We start from the raw sequence: 15,528 nt of genomic DNA, 5'->3' as shown, positions 1-15,528 counted from the left end.
AAAAATGGAAAAATTTTATGACCCATTCATAAGCCAACCCTATAATTCAGGGGTCAGCACACTTTGGCTCCCAGGCCATGAGGATAAGCCACTGGCAGGCCGAGATGGTTTGTTTATCTTGAGTGTCCGCAGGCCCGGAGGTAAACCTAAGTAAACAAAGTGTCCCAGCCTGCCAGTTCCTTACCCTGGCGGGCCGGGACAGCAAGTGGCAGGAAAATTTTTTTGGTTGTGGGGAGAAGCTGGGGGTCAGGGGAGTAACCCCTGTGACCACCCCAGGACCCCCACACTCTCCCCATCCCATCCCTTCCCACCTTATCTGGGGAGGATGTCTCTGGCCTGGATGGAGCAGCTCCAGCAGGCCAGACTGGGCGATGCGGCCGCAGTATGCTCCGGTGGGCGGGGCCAAGCAGCACAGCTGCAGCCTGCCAGCCCTGGAGCTGCAGCTGCTTCGGAGGCTGGGGGGAGAGCAGCATGGCCAGAAGCGGACAGACTCTGTTCCCACCTCTTCCCTTCTAGCTCTGCTGGCTGTGCTGCCTCTCCTTGCGCCCTCTGTTTGGGGGAGGGGCTGTGTCCCACCTCTCCCTCTCTGTACCCGTTCATAAGCCGACCCCCTTCTCTGGTGCTTCCCTTTTTTTTACTAAAAAAATTCAGCTTATGAATAAGTATACACAGTACTTTCCCCCTTCATTAATAGTAACAGGGAAACTGAAGACAAATGGTTGGCATAACCTGTTGTCCCAGACCAATTTTAGGAATGGTTCTGCATATTCAGTGGAATCAGCAATTGCCATTTTCAAGAACATGATTGCCATATGTGACAAATCAGAGCAGGGTAAATAAGAGATTTTGCAGTGGAAATATAAGAAACATGAAGTGCCTTACGATTAAGGCTGCAGGTCTGTCACGGAGGTCACAGAAGTCACAGATTCTGTGACTTTCTGGGACCTCAGTGACTTCTGCAGCCGCCGGTGCCACTGACCACAGGGCCAGCTGCACCGTTCACTGCTGGGGCAGTGTCAGGCCACCATGTGCGTCCAGAGCGCCCCTGGAGCCCCGCCTCCAGAGTACCCAAGATTTAGTCAGGGTATATATATTTTTAGTAAAAGTCATGGACAGGTCACGGGCCCTGTCCATGACTTTTACTAAAAATACCTTAACCTTACTTATGATGCATTGCACAACCCCATGAAGAAAAGGCGCTCACTCCTTTTCCATCCACAAAAACCACAGCCAGTATCTCTGGCCATTACTTCTCTACTACTACTTCTCTAGTCTCCATAATGGGGACTCTGGCTCAACAGCTGTGAAACAGTGAAAAGGAAGATATCTTGTAATTAAGACACAAGACTGGGAATCAGGAGATAAGGATTTGATTCCATGCTCTGCCACAGATTTTGGGACCGCAAGGAAATTATTGCATCTCTCTGTGCCTCAGTCCCTGTCTGTACAATAATATTTCCCCTTTTTCACCCTTTGTTTTGTCTATTTAGATTTAAGTTCTTTAGGGCATGGACCATCTCTTGTTATGTATATGCACAGCACCTAGTACAATGGGCCCTAGCCTCAACTGGGGCCTCTGTGCACTATGGAGTATAAATGGTAATAAAATAGTTTTCCAAATTATTTAAGGGGCAACTCAACTTGTGCCCCTACGCGCTCATTATTAGGTTTTCAGATTTGGCACCTACATTTTTTTTTTAAAATCAATAGTTTACATCCCATTTAAAATTAGTCTTCAAAACTCTTACAGTTCTAACATCAGGATACTGTCAATGATTTTAAAAGTGTCGCCTCAGAAAATTTCAAAAAGGTTGCAGACTTTCCATTGTTGTGTGTGTTTAAAGAGCCAGTGGAAGCTTAGATTTAGACAAAATTAATATATACAGATGTTACTAAGATTTTTATTTATGTTTGGCTTCCTAGTTATAAATCCAAACTATGTGTAAATATATTTTTATATAATACAAAATGCTCATTGACAAGAACTTTTAGAGTAGTCCACCTTGTACCCCCATAGGCAATGCATATTCACCATCTGAAACAAAGATACAGAGATTCAAAAAGCATGAAAGCGTAGAAATACTGTCCTGTTGCACAAATAACTACATCACCATCCTTTCAATTGGTTCAAAAAATGTTAACTGAAAAACTAAACTTCAAACTACTCAAGATTATTTTAATCTTAAAGAAATGAACCCTCACATTCACAAGACTGATACTGTGAATATTTGAAGGAGTCAAACAAATCACAAGTACGATTAACAGTCCCCATCTTTGGACACTTCCACAGTGTATTTAGATTCCAATCCTACTGAAACTTACAGAACGCTTAACTTTACTTACGTCAATAGCCTGACTGAACTCAGTGGAATTACTCATGAGCTTAAAGGTAAGCACATGCATAAGAGGTTGCAGGATCATGGCATTAGTTTGCAATATCACCTTTTTTCATAATCATTCATTTCTAAGGTGTTTATAAAAAAAAATAGCAACTTTAAAAACATTTCAATGTTATTGTGTTGCACGTATGATGGCAGCTGAACAAAAACTAAGCTTCCATACTTAAAATAATAAGTTACCTATAGCTCATTGTCCACTCTAATCCTCTAGCCCATGTCAAATTGCAATAGTTCTCCCCCACAAAATCTTTTTGCAGAGACACTAAGGAAAGTAACAAATGTTACTTAAAATCACTCATGTGACCTAAGAACTGGGAATTACATTTATGAAAGTGGGCATGCAAAGTTTATTTACAGTTTAGCTTAAAATAAATTTCCAATTTGTGGCTTTAACTACAGCAGCAACCTTGTTGTGATGTCCCAACCATGTTACAAGACTTTATTAACTAAATTTCTTATTTATAAAAATAAGCACAAGTCAGCACATTTTAAACTATTATTAAATAGCTTATTTATGCTCACATAAATTGGTTAGTCTCTAAGGTGCCACAAGTACTCCTTTTCTTTTTGCGAATACAGACTAACAGGGCTGCTACTCTGAAAACCTGCCATTAAATAGCTTGACATTCACTGTCCTGCCTCCATCCCCACACTCTGCAATCTGTTTTAAGACACACCGCAGAGAAATTTGGTTAGGAAGTTGATTTCATTTTCTTTGTATTTAATTCTCAAATTTAAAAAAAAGAAGTTTCCCACTCCACCCTCCAAAGAAATAAAAAGTGGGATGGGGAGCGTGAAGCTAGGCATCTTTCTAATTAGCAAGCCAAGAGAGGCGAGGTAATATCTTTACTGGACCAGCTTCTGTGAGTATTACCTCCCCCAGCTTCTCTCTAATATCCTGGGACCGACACGGTTACAACCGCGCCGCATACATCCTCCTAACGCCACCCCAGGTTTTACAATGTTTGCAGGATAAATTTACCGGATTAGCCGAATCCGGACCACCACACCGGTACCGGCCATGCGCAACAGATTCCCCATGCGGGGAGCTCGACAGGCAGCAAACCGCAGAGCAGCAGCGGCGGCTTCACAGGGCTGCTGACGGATGAAATGAAGCGGGGCTCCCAAGCGCCTCCAGGCCCTTTGCTCACCGAGGGAAGCAGAGTTCAAAGCGGGTGCAAGTATCCCCAGCCTCGCAGAGGGGCGGGCGAGCGACCCCCACCTCTTAGGCTCTTTCCAACAGCAGAGGGGAGCCCTGGGGTGGGGTGGGGAGTTTCCCTATTTCAGCCTCTGCTGGAGCCCCAGCGACAGAGCTGTAAGGGGGCAGGGGGACGTGGGGGGCACAGGAAGGGAAAAGGGGCGGCTGGGGGAAGGGCTGATGGAGAGAAGGGGTGGAGGCGTGAGGAGAAGCCCTGAGCGGCGGCTGCCTGACTCACCTCAGCAAGGGGCCGGGGCCCTCATGTCTCCCGGCCGGGCGGAGGCTGCCTCTCCGAGGCCCCCCGGAGAGGGAAGACTAAGCCGCCGGACCGGGCGCGGCTGAGCGACGGCGGCTGGGCCCAGGACGGGCGGGGCCGGACGTGAGCGCACTTCCGAGGGAAGGCGGGGCGCGGCCCGGCCGGGGGCCCTATCGCGGCGGGGCTCGGGACATGGCAGGTGAGTGAGGCCTGGAGCCCGTGGGAGGAGGGTGGGTGTCTGTCTCCAGCGCCGGGGGTCGGGTACCCGCCGCGTGCGCGCACAGGGGCGCTGCCTTCTCATGGTAAGCCCGGTTCTGGCGCCGCCCTTCCCCCCTTCCCGGGGCACCTGAGCCAGGCTGCACGCGCATTTCGTTAGTGATATTCCGTTACTACCGTTACATTTTCAAACGTGAAGGAAATCTGCCAGCGCGGGCTGCAGCTGTGGGGCCTCGATCTCGGGGAGCCGTCAGCCCGCGCAGCAGCGTGAAGCCAAGGGGATGGGACTCTTCCTATGCGTAACGTTCAGCGGGGTGGTCACACTGAAACTGGCCATTCTATTAGACTCATAGACTATCAGGGTTGGAAGGGACCTCAGGAGATTATCTAGTCCAACCCCCTGCTCAAAGCAGGGCCAATCCCCAATTATTTTTTTTTGCCCCAGAGGGATTGAACTCACAACCCTGGGTTTAGCAGGCCACTGCTCAAACCACTGAGCTATCCCTCCCCAGGCCACAGAGTCTTCAAAAATGAGGGGCCTTCTAAAAGTTTCTTCCCCCACCCCCCGCTGCTTCCTTGGCTGTTAATATTATATTTTAACAAATTACCATTAAAGCGTCAGCGTTGTTAGTTTTAATGTTCGTGAAGCACTTTGAGATCCTTCAATGAAAAATAATTTAGCTGTGTAGAGAATTAGCATCAATTGTATGTACGGTCACACTCAGTGTATGTTTATAAATAACATTATTATTACTGGTATCAGAGGAACAGCCGTGTTAGTCTGTATTCGCAAAAAGAAAAGGAGTACTTGTGGCACCTTAGAGACTAACCAATTTATTTGAGCATGAGCTTTCGTGAGCTACAGCTCACTTCATCTGATGAAGTGAGCTGTAGCTCACGAAAGCTCATGCTCAAATAAATTGGTTAGTCTCTAAGGTGCCACAAGTACTCCTTTTCTTTTTATTATTATTACTAGAGACACTACCTCTGAAATCTGAGCTTGCTTTGCTAATGTCCAGAAACTGTTTATGTGATGAACAGCAAAGTTGAGGACAGAAATAGGTTATCATTTGAATCTGCAATGATTGCAAATATGAGTAACTACATAGATGACAGGTTTCAGAGTAGCAGCCGTGTTAGTCTGTATTCGCAAAAAGAAAAGGAGTACTTGTGGCACCTTAGAGACTAACAAATTACTTTGAGCATAAGCTTTTGTGAGCTACAGCTCACTTCATCGATGAAGTGAACTGTAGCTCACGAAAGCTTATGCTCAAATAAATTTCTTAGTCTCTAAGGTGCCACAAGTACTCCTTTTTCTTTTTACAGAGATGAGTAGTTCCATCGAATCGATGTTCCATTGATGCTCACCTGTGTAAAATTAATCATGTATATAAATTTTTGCAACATCAAAGCCTTGCATTGTCATTAAAATCCTGTAAAAAATATAAGGTGACATTTTGGCCCTATTGAAGTCAATGGCAGAACTCCCATTGCCTGCAGTAGTGCCAGGATTTCACACATAGTGCTTCCTGGCCTGGGCAAACGTACTGAAATATTCATGATAGAAACCACTACGAAAAGGACTGAGTCCTAACAGAGTTAGTGACTTCTTGCCAAGAAGTGCTACATTAAAATTTGACTTCAGAAAACATAGCCATTACTTGTATTGGCAAAATACTCTAGGATTGCTTATTAGTGGTTTTACAGCATTAGTTAGGTGTTTTAATGGAATACCTCAACATGCAGTTTATTTTTTTCAATACCCTAAGAATGTGGTTATTTTACACTGATGGTGAAAGGCTAGAAACTTTATTTATGATTAAAGTTAGTAGGGTTCCTGTAAACTACATTTTACTGAGTCAGCATTCAGGAACAGAACAGCAAGGAAAATACTGCATGCAGCCACATACAGCTGTAATGACAACATAAAACAGTTAATTGATTTGTTATTGTAGATTTTTACCAGTTTGCATTTTCTCTCTCTCTCTTTCTTTTTTAAAGCAACAAAGAGTCCTGCAGCTGTTGCTCCAAAAAGACCTGTTTTATCTGTCAGTGCAAGAAAAATTAAAGATAATGCAGCAGACTGGCATAATTTAATGATGAAATGGGAGACCCTGAATAATAATGGATTTAGTACTGCAAACAAAATTGTAAACTTGAAAATTGGCACACAGTGAGTATGTTAACAGGGCTTGCAAATAATGACAATGTAGAGGTCACTTTTACTGTGAAACTAGTTTGTTTTCCTGATTGGGCAGCTTTACAAAAAAAAAACAAACCAACAGGGTGGACCGGCTTCATATTCTATACCACTAGCATTTTGTGATTGTATAAAATCAAAATATTGAAATTCAGGTAAGGCTGTTTAAGATAAAAATTGGATAACCTCATAAGAGCTGTATTTGCAGCAAAATGTTTTTATACATACAAATAATAAACAAATATTAAATATTTAAAATGCTGAATTACAAAATTAGAGCTGGAGCCTACAAACGCTTACTCGGGTGAGTTTTCTCTGACACACAAGTCAATGTTACGAGATATCACTGAGGTCAAGAGCTTTGCAGAATTAAAAAAGGGATTGGCCATTCACATGAATAACAAAATTACAATAGTAAAGTTTTTAAAAAGCCAATAACTTTGGAAGGGACATAATGCCTGCTTCAGAACGTAAGACAACCTGTAACTAATGGGCATTAGGAAGAAACTTTCCTTTTCCTGGTGGACAAACTATTCCTTAATTGCCTAAGGTAGGGTTCTTGTACTTTGAACCATCTGGTACTAGCCACAGTTGAACACTGAACTAGCTAAACCACTCATCTAATCCTGTATAGCAATTCCTTTGTACTACTCATGTGAGAAAGGGCTTGTAGTCTCAAGCCTTTTGTTAGTAGTATAGAGGATAGCATAGATTTTAAATTCCTACAGTCTATGTGAGTAAAGGTGTGCAGAGGTATTTGCACTAATATATGCTTTTGTTTAGATTTAAAGATAACAAGCTGGAGATAGAATGTGACAACATTGCCTCTGACTGTGGAAAGCTGTCTCCAGACTATAATGAAGAACTTGAGATGTTCTGTGCAGAATTGCTTGGGACCTTGGAAAACATGGTAATGTTCATTCGTTGATCTTTCAAACTGTATAGTCCCTAAAAAAATATTCTGCAAAATAATACAATGCCAATATTGTACCTATTGTCTATTCTTTCTAATCCTAAACTTTCCACATCTTCAAAACAAAACAAACATCAAGTTAGAAAGAGGATAGAACAGTTCAGACCTAAAATGATGTGGTAGCAATAAGCATATGTCTATGCAGCAATTAGAGGTGTGATTGCAGCACGTATAGGCTACCCAAGCTAGCTTTAATCTAGTTCAAGTAACAATAGCAGTACAACCCCACCTGGGACCCTGTGTACATACAGGACCAGCAATCCCATGCAGCTACAGCTTCACTGCTATTATTATTCACGCTAGCTAAATAAAGTTAGATTGGGTATGTCCACATGTTGTATTCATATTTCTGAAAGCAGTGTAAACACAACCTAAGCACTATATTTTGTTTGATTGGACATAATTCAGTTTCCAATCTTCCAGTTCTGTGTTACAGCTCCCATCTCTTTAGGGAACAGAGTGGATATTTGTTATCTAACCTACTTAATGAGTGGACACACTTATGAATGGTCACCTCAATAATTTTGGAAATAGCCGATACAGGTAAAGATAAGTGATGTTCCTACTGTAATAGTAGTTCATACCTTCAGAATGGTATAGTTAACCTAAATTAAAAATAGAGAAAAAGTAATACAAATCAAAAGAAAAAATGTACAGCCTTTTCACTTTGCAGAAATAATTTCATGTTAACTTACTCTGAATTTTATTTCTTAATTAGAATAACTTTAATATCCCTTAGCTATAAAGAAAAATGCCTATTAAAATGATATTGGTATGATGATAGATTGAGTAGCTCTGTGCAAACTTGAGAAAATTCCAGTGATTGGTATAAGCAGGAAAATACTCCAGATTCCCCATCAAGTTTGGTTCTCTGGAGAAAGTAAGAGTAATGCTTCTGTTTCTTAGTTTGAGTTACTGTCATGACTTAGCCCATTAAATGCACTGATGTAAGTAAGTTGTCGTTCCTGTTGAGCAATTAAAGTCTAAGCATCTTGTGGTGGATTGGACAATGCATATATACATTATTTTCCACTGTTTGTAATCATATGTACCATATATATTCAGGAGTTTACAGCATGACCATGATGCTACTAAATTCTTTACTGTAAGATGCTGCTACCAGCCTCAATGATGTTATTAATGGTTTCATAGATTTCAAAGCCAGATGGGACTATTGTGATCATCTACCTCCTGTATAACACTGACCATAGAACTTCCCCAAAATAATTCCTAGAGCATATCTTTTATGATTTAAAAGATCTTGATTTAATCTTGATTTAAAAAATTGTCAGTGATGGAAAATGCACTAGACCCTTAGTTAATTGTTCCAGTAGTTAATTACTCTCACCATTAAAATTTTACACCTTATTTCCAGTCTGAAGTTGTCTAGCTTCAGCTTCCAGCCACTGGGTCATGTTATACCTTTCTCTGTTACATTGAAGAGCCCTTTTAAAATATTTATTCCCTGTGTAGACACTTATAGACTATAATCAAGTCATCCTTTAACCATCTCTTTGTTAAACTAAACAGATGGACTCAAGAAGCTCAGTCACTATAAGGCAGGTTTTCTAATCATTCTTGTAGCTCTTCTCTGAACCCACTCCAATTTATCAACATTCTTCTTGAATGACATGCATCAGAACAGGACACAATATTCCAGCAACAGTCACAGCAGTACCAAATACAGAGATAAAATAACCTCTCTACTCCTCAGATTCCCCTGTTTATGCATCCCCGGATCACATTAGCTCTTTTGGCCACAGTGTCACACCGGGAGCTCACATTCAGCTGATTATCCTCTACAACCCCCAAATCTTTTTCAGTCACATCCTTCCCCCATCCTATAAGTATGGCCTACATTCTTTGTTCCTAGATGTATATACATTTAGCCATATTAAAAAGGCATAGTGTGCTTACACCCAGTTTACCAACCACTCCAGATTGCTCTGAATCAGTGACCTGTCCTCTTCATTATGTACCCCACCTCCAATTTTTGTGTCATCTGCAAACTTTATCAGTGATTATTCTATGTTTTCTTCCACATCATTGATAAAAATATTAAATAGCATAGGGTTAAGAACCTATCCCTCCAGGACCCCAGTAGAAACAGACCTACTGAATGATGATTCTCTGTTTACGGTTACATTTTGAGACTTATCGGTTAGCTCTGTCAGTTGTTACCTTTGATAATGCACAATAGTTAATTCCGTTCTACCTTTCTAATACTTCAGGACTACTAGTATGGAAAAGTGCACACACTGCAGTTAGCACTGACTATCCTAATTATTGGCAGTCTTCGGAGGGAGTAAAAGATTGAAATGGCATAGAGACTGAATTGTTTTTCCATACCTAGAGGTGGTCCTACCAGGTTAAGGCTGGGGGACGTTGGCAGAGAAGCTTGCACTTTCAGTGCCTGTGCTGTACCTGTTCTGTAGGAAAGAGCAACTTTCACTCTCAATCCAGCCCCTTTCACCAGTACTAAATTGTTATAAAGGAAGAAAAACAAGACTATTAAGATAGAGCTTTACCAACTTTCTCTGTGGTAAACTTGGATTTAGGATTGAAAAAGAAAACTAAAGTTAGGGAAATATTCAAAATAGAAGTAAAACTGTACATGCAATGTTTGAAACACCAAGTGTTTGTCACATAAAATCTCTATATTAGTCCCACTAAAAGAATCAGAATATCAGAGTTGGAAGGGACCTCAGGAGGTCATCTAGTCCACCCCCTGCTCAAAGCAGGACCAATCCCTGATTTCTTGCCCCATCCCTAAATGGCCCCCTTAAGGATTGAACTCATAACCCTGGGTTTAGCAGGCCAATGCTCAAACCACTGAGCTATCCCTCCCCCCATAATATAATAGCTATTGTTTGCAGCCATAAAAGTGAATTAGAAATTTCATGAATCTGGTTGAGGTAGTCACAAAGTGGTTTTGAACTTCATTAATAGTTAATACTTGTAAGATCTTAGTAGCATAAAATGTCCCAAATGTTTATTAACTTGAAACTCTCATCATTCTCAGGCAAAAATACAACTGAAAATGGAAAAACTATGTTCAACTACTAAAGGAATTTGTGACTTAGAAACATACCATTATGAAAGTGGAGATTGCAGGATACCACTCTTTCACACATGGCCCACTATGTACTTCTGTAAGTAGAATATTGTTTACTTGTAAGTTATCCATTAGTATTTCCCAATAAGGAGCATTTTAAAAGACATTTGATGTCATTTGAAATTGAAATAGTAATTTAGAAGAACTGAAAAATATGCCCGGTTAACTTTGATCTAGATAAGATTGTAACTTTGCCTTTTGTAGTGAGAGAGTCTGTCTTTCTAACTGAGTAAGCAATAGATAAGTTACTGCATCAATTAACTTAAAGCAGTGATTCTCAAACTATGGGGCGCACCTCCGTAGGGAGGTGTGGGAATGTGTCAAGGGAGATGTGAGTCTTTAAAAAAAAAAAAAAAAAAAAAGAACCCTGGCTGTTAGCCCCAGCCGCCTGGGGCTCCTGCAGAAGGGCTGTGCACACCTGGGAGAAGGGGATAAAGGAGCTAGATGGAGCCCCACTGTTAGAGCTCTCCTTCTCCCCTCCTCTTCCCCCCATCCCCAGCCCTCACTGGGAGGTAGCCCAGGTTCCGGCTCTCCTGCCCCTCCTCCCGCAGTCCCTCACCTGAAGATAGCAGCAGCTCCAGCTGTCAGCCCCTTGGTGAGGCAGAAGTAAGGTTGGCAATGGGGCATGAAGTCTGCCATGAAAAGTGATAGACAAATATCACTTTGCCACCTTTACTTCTGCACTGCTGCTAGCACAATGCTGCCTTCAGAGCTGGGTGCCTAGCCAGCAGCGGCTGTTCTTCATTCTCCCTGGGCAATAGTATATGTATCTAAGGGAGGGGGCACAAACAATTACAGCCACAAAGAAGGGGGCACAATCAAATAAGTTTGTGAACCACTGACTGAGGTTATCGCCGCTGACAGTTCATGTAAATTGCAAAGCAACTCTCACATTATAATTACAGTGTTAAGACATACAGACAGATCCAGTTAAAACAAGCATCTGCAGCTGCCAGAAGTGTCAAAGCTGCAATAGCTACTCCCTATACAAAGAGCGAAAATCTCTCCTGTCTGGAAGCAATGAGTCCTATTTTACAGTCCAATTTGTAGAATGGGGCTTATTCTTAGGTGAGAGATGGGAGTCCCACCTCAGTTAATTGTCAGTTACAGAAGAGTTTTAAAGGGGCTCTGATCCAGAGGATGAACAGACTGAGGAAGGAGAAGGCTCGTTGCTCTCTGTCACCAAAAATAGGGAATATAGATCCTTCCAGCATTCACTTAGTGACAAAGTATAGGTGAGGCCTTCTCTGCCCTTCCAGTTATTTAACAACCTAAAAAAACCTACCAGGCTTGAAGTGCATCTGTCTGACAAGTAGCATTACTGCAGTTTTACAACTCTTGGAACTCAGGAACTGGATGGCAACAGATGTGTTTCTCTGATTAATTGGAAGTAGTTATTTTGTGCAGTGTGTCCCCCGCTCCTCAGTTCACTGCCCTAGAATAGTGGGATTCTCATGTCTTGGTATCTGCCAACCAGAAGACTGGCAGGGGAAAGGGGATGTGCTGGACCCTCTCTTATTGAAAAAGTCCAAAGAAATGTGGTTGTAATAATTTTACCTACAATTCTGGCTGAATTCCATGGGAATTTTGGGTGAACAAGGAATGCAGCCATGGCCCCTTATTGTCAAATATTTTGTTCACTTACTGGGTTGAACAATTGAAGGGACAATAGCCAGATACATTTTAAAAAATATCCTTACCAGCATTACTAGTAACTCCGTACATTAGACAAACATTCCAGTTTCAAACTATTTTCACCATTTATTCTTCACTCTCACAAATAGTGTAGTTAGTTAAACAGATCAGTATTACTTCCTGATGCTCATGCACTCGCACTATTTGGGTTTATATAGTATGCAGATTATGGTTTAGTTGCCCAAAAATATCAAGGTATCCAGAACATTTATGCAGAATTTTTATTCAAAGTATTGTAAGACCTTTACATTTTTAAACCATGTCCCTTTAAAGAAATGGCTTAAAATAGTACCATTTTTATAGCTGGTTCTAAGACACTGCTGTTGAGATGTAGAAATAAAAGGAAATTTTATACATCTGTGTGTAGAAATATATCCAATACATGAGCAATAAATTTGGCATTTCATATTGCAATGAAAGGACTGTTAACTCTTGTTAAGATCAGGATGGCTGACTTACCTAAAGAAGAGAGGCTAGTTATAAAAGCTTGTATACTGTAATAGCTATTTTTTTAAAAAAATGATTAGTGTAACAAGTATTGATTTATTATTTTCAGAGTTGCTTATATATGATTAGAAATAGTGTGTATAATTGTTCAATCTGTTTCAGATGAGATTTCTTTCAAGCTCACTGAAATGTACAAGAAGGAACTACGACTTAAGCAAACGATTGCGCAAGAGATTGCTCATACTGCTGACCAAGATCTTATGATGGTTTATTTATCATCTTGGTTGTACCAGCCCTATATTGAAAACAGCAGTAAACTACTGCTAGAAAGCATGTTGCTGGAAACAGGACATAGACAAGTGTAGCGTTTAAGACTCCTTCTAATGATACTCATGTGACACTGAAGCAGCAACAAACTGACAGGTTAATTATATGTTGTATTTTTATAAGGTTATTAAAATCTGTTTTTCCTCTGTTTGTATTTAATTTGTTTCGTTTGTCACTCCTCCTCTTGGTTGATATAAAACAATAAGGTACTTGTATTACCTCCTTTGCTGTAGTATCTGAACACCTCACAATTTTAGATGTGCTATTATCCCCAGATTACACATAGGGCACCAAAGTAGAGAGAGGCTAAGGGCCAAATCCTCAAAGGTATTTATTTGAATTCAGTTGAAATCAATGGGAGTTAGGTGCCTAAATACCTTTGAGGATCTGTGCCTAAGTTCACATAGAAGACTGCAGTGGAACAGGGAACTGAACCTGGGTCACAGGAGCCCTAGGCTAGAGCCCTCACCCTTGGACCATCATTCGTCTGACACCAAATTTGACACCCACTGAAAGTCTTGCTACTTCTGTTTTGAACTGTCACAATACACAAAATCAAAAACAAAACATGTTCTGTATTTTCCTTGTGTACATACCACACAGATTTTCTGAAGTTTCAGGGTGGCATAGGCAATTACTAAGATCTGAAAGTGTACCACTGTGGCATGAGAGTTCTGCTGCTATTTAAACCAATGGCAGAGTCAGTTCCTTAATGAAGTAGGTTTTGGTATAGTGAATATATACAAATCTAGAAGTATCACTATATCCAGCTTATTCTCACTTTGCCCAAACAATAAAATGCCTCTGTTCTTACAATATGACTCTCCTATGTTGAAAAACTATAAGTTCTGAAACTATTACACAAATTGTAGAGCTGTTTATAAGCACCCTTAGATCTGCTTCTGCCAGCTACAATAAGATGACTGTTAGCCCAAAACTAACAGGTGAAAGAGGAGCCCTTATTCTCTGACATGCCAAAGATTGAATGATCATGGAAATATTTACTGCTTCACTCCTAAGTGGTCCCTCCAGGACAGGGATGGCCCTCCACGGGATGGGCAGGACAGCATGGAGAAGCTTCCACAGCCACTGAGCCTGCTGTGGTAACAGTTCAGTGCTCTCGAGCTGTCAAACCAGCCCCTTTCAAAAGCACTAATGTTTTAAAACTTCAAGATTATACATGACTAAGCTTTACACCAGGATTTTGATTAACCCCATTAAATAAGTAATCGGAAAACCCTTTGTGTTGACAGATATTGCTATACTAGAAATTGTGTATATTTTTCTCTTAAAGCTGCTTTGAACTTTCACTAGAGATTTCATAGTATCACTACTTCCTAGCAATAAATACAGTAAGAAGTGTAATAGGACATTTCAAGTTCTCATGGATGTTTACAATGTACTGGCAGAAAAAAAAATGGGTGTTAAATTTTCTCCTCCTACTATTTGGGCAGACGGTCTCCTTTGAACAAAGAAAAGATTGCACCTGACAGGCTTGTAAGCTACTATACTCTCACTGAAGTTCTAATAGTTAAAAAGAAATTCTAGAGCAGTAGAATGAGAAAATCAGCAATAAGTAGTTATGAATACAGTTTAGATACAAGTTAAACATGAGTCAGAGTAACACTGTTGCAAAAAAAAAAAAAAAAAAAAGCAAACATCATTCTGGGATGTATTAGCAGGAGTGTTGTAAGCAAAACACAAGAAGTAATTCTTCTGCTCTACAGCACACTGATTAGGCCTCAACTGGAGTACTGTGTCCAGTTCTGGGCACCACATTTCAGGAAAGATGGACAAATTGGAGAAAGTCCAGAGAAGAGCAACAAAAATGATTAAAGGTCTAGAAAACATTACCTATGAGGGAAGATTAAAAAATGGGTTTGGTCTGGAAAAGAGAAGACAGAGGGGTCATAACTGTTTTCAAGTACATAACAGGTTGTTACAAGGAGGAGGGAGAAAAATGGCTATTTTTAACTTCTGAGAATAGGACAAGAAGCAATGGGCTTAAATTGCAGCAAGCGAGGTTTAGGTTGGATATTAGGAAAAATTCCCTTTCGGGGGGTTAAGCACGGGGATAAATTGCCTAGGGAGGTTGTGGAATCTCCATCATTGGAGATTTTTAAGAGCAGGTTAGACAAACACCTGTCAGGGATGGTCTAGATAGTACTTAGTCCTGCCATGGGTGCAGGGGACTGGACTAGATGACCTCTCAAATTCCCTTCCAGTCCTATGATTCTAAATACAACTTACTAAAATTATGAGAGTGGATCTACGATGCTCATGGACAAATTATTGGGGGAAGTAAAGTTGAAGAAATGAGTTTTGCATGTAGTCCTGCATATGGTAAGGTCTGTAGATCGCTCTTATTTCTTGCAGCAGAAAATTCCAGAATTTAGGTCCTGTGCCTGTGGAAATAGTCTTCTGCATTCCTGAGCCGGCCTGCTGGTTAGGAGTTTTTTCTGATGGAATGCAGCCATCATGCAAGGTCACAGTTGCAATGGAAAAGGTGCTTTCTCAGGTAGCAGTCCTAACCACAAAGTCTTGACACTCAAAGTCCTCAAACTAGATGCTTTTCAATGGGGAGTTAAAGCAGAGCACAGCATAGGGGGAGAAGTTTTCATGGTGACCCAGGTTAGTAGGATACTGCATTTGGTAGTAATTGGGGCTTCTTTGAGGTATGTTTCAGCCTTAACAACTTGCAA

General features: G+C 41.1%; 2 protein-coding genes across 6 annotated transcripts in view; one reads left to right on the top strand and one right to left on the bottom strand.

Annotated features, from left to right (window-relative positions):
- TECPR2 (tectonin beta-propeller repeat containing 2) overlaps positions 1-3,966 on the bottom strand; it is a 67,692-nt gene extending 63,726 nt beyond the window's left edge. For all 5 annotated transcript variants that reach the window (XR_007357289.2, XM_048854883.2, XM_048854887.2 and 2 more), the window contains exon 1: positions 3,836-3,966. The gene's annotated coding sequence lies outside the window, so the exon portion shown is untranslated. The remainder of the gene's footprint in view (positions 1-3,835) is intronic.
- A 4-nt stretch (positions 3,967-3,970) lies between these two features.
- On the top strand, positions 3,971-12,974 carry CINP (cyclin dependent kinase 2 interacting protein). Its single transcript, XM_075129886.1, has 5 exons — positions 3,971-4,052; positions 6,071-6,242; positions 7,053-7,179; positions 10,265-10,394; positions 12,662-12,974. Exons 1-5 carry the CDS (start codon positions 4,046-4,048, stop codon positions 12,862-12,864), a joined length of 639 nt encoding a protein of 212 aa, XP_074985987.1. The 5' UTR covers positions 3,971-4,045; the 3' UTR covers positions 12,865-12,974.
- Positions 12,975-15,528: the final 2,554 nt, after the last annotated feature.

This window comes from Caretta caretta, chromosome 6 (assembly GCF_965140235.1).
Source record: "Caretta caretta isolate rCarCar2 chromosome 6, rCarCar1.hap1, whole genome shotgun sequence".
Classification (NCBI taxonomy): Eukaryota; Metazoa; Chordata; order Testudines; family Cheloniidae; genus Caretta; species Caretta caretta.
The sequence above is the reverse complement of the archived record's forward strand: the minus strand, read 5'-3'. Positions and strand labels throughout refer to the sequence as shown.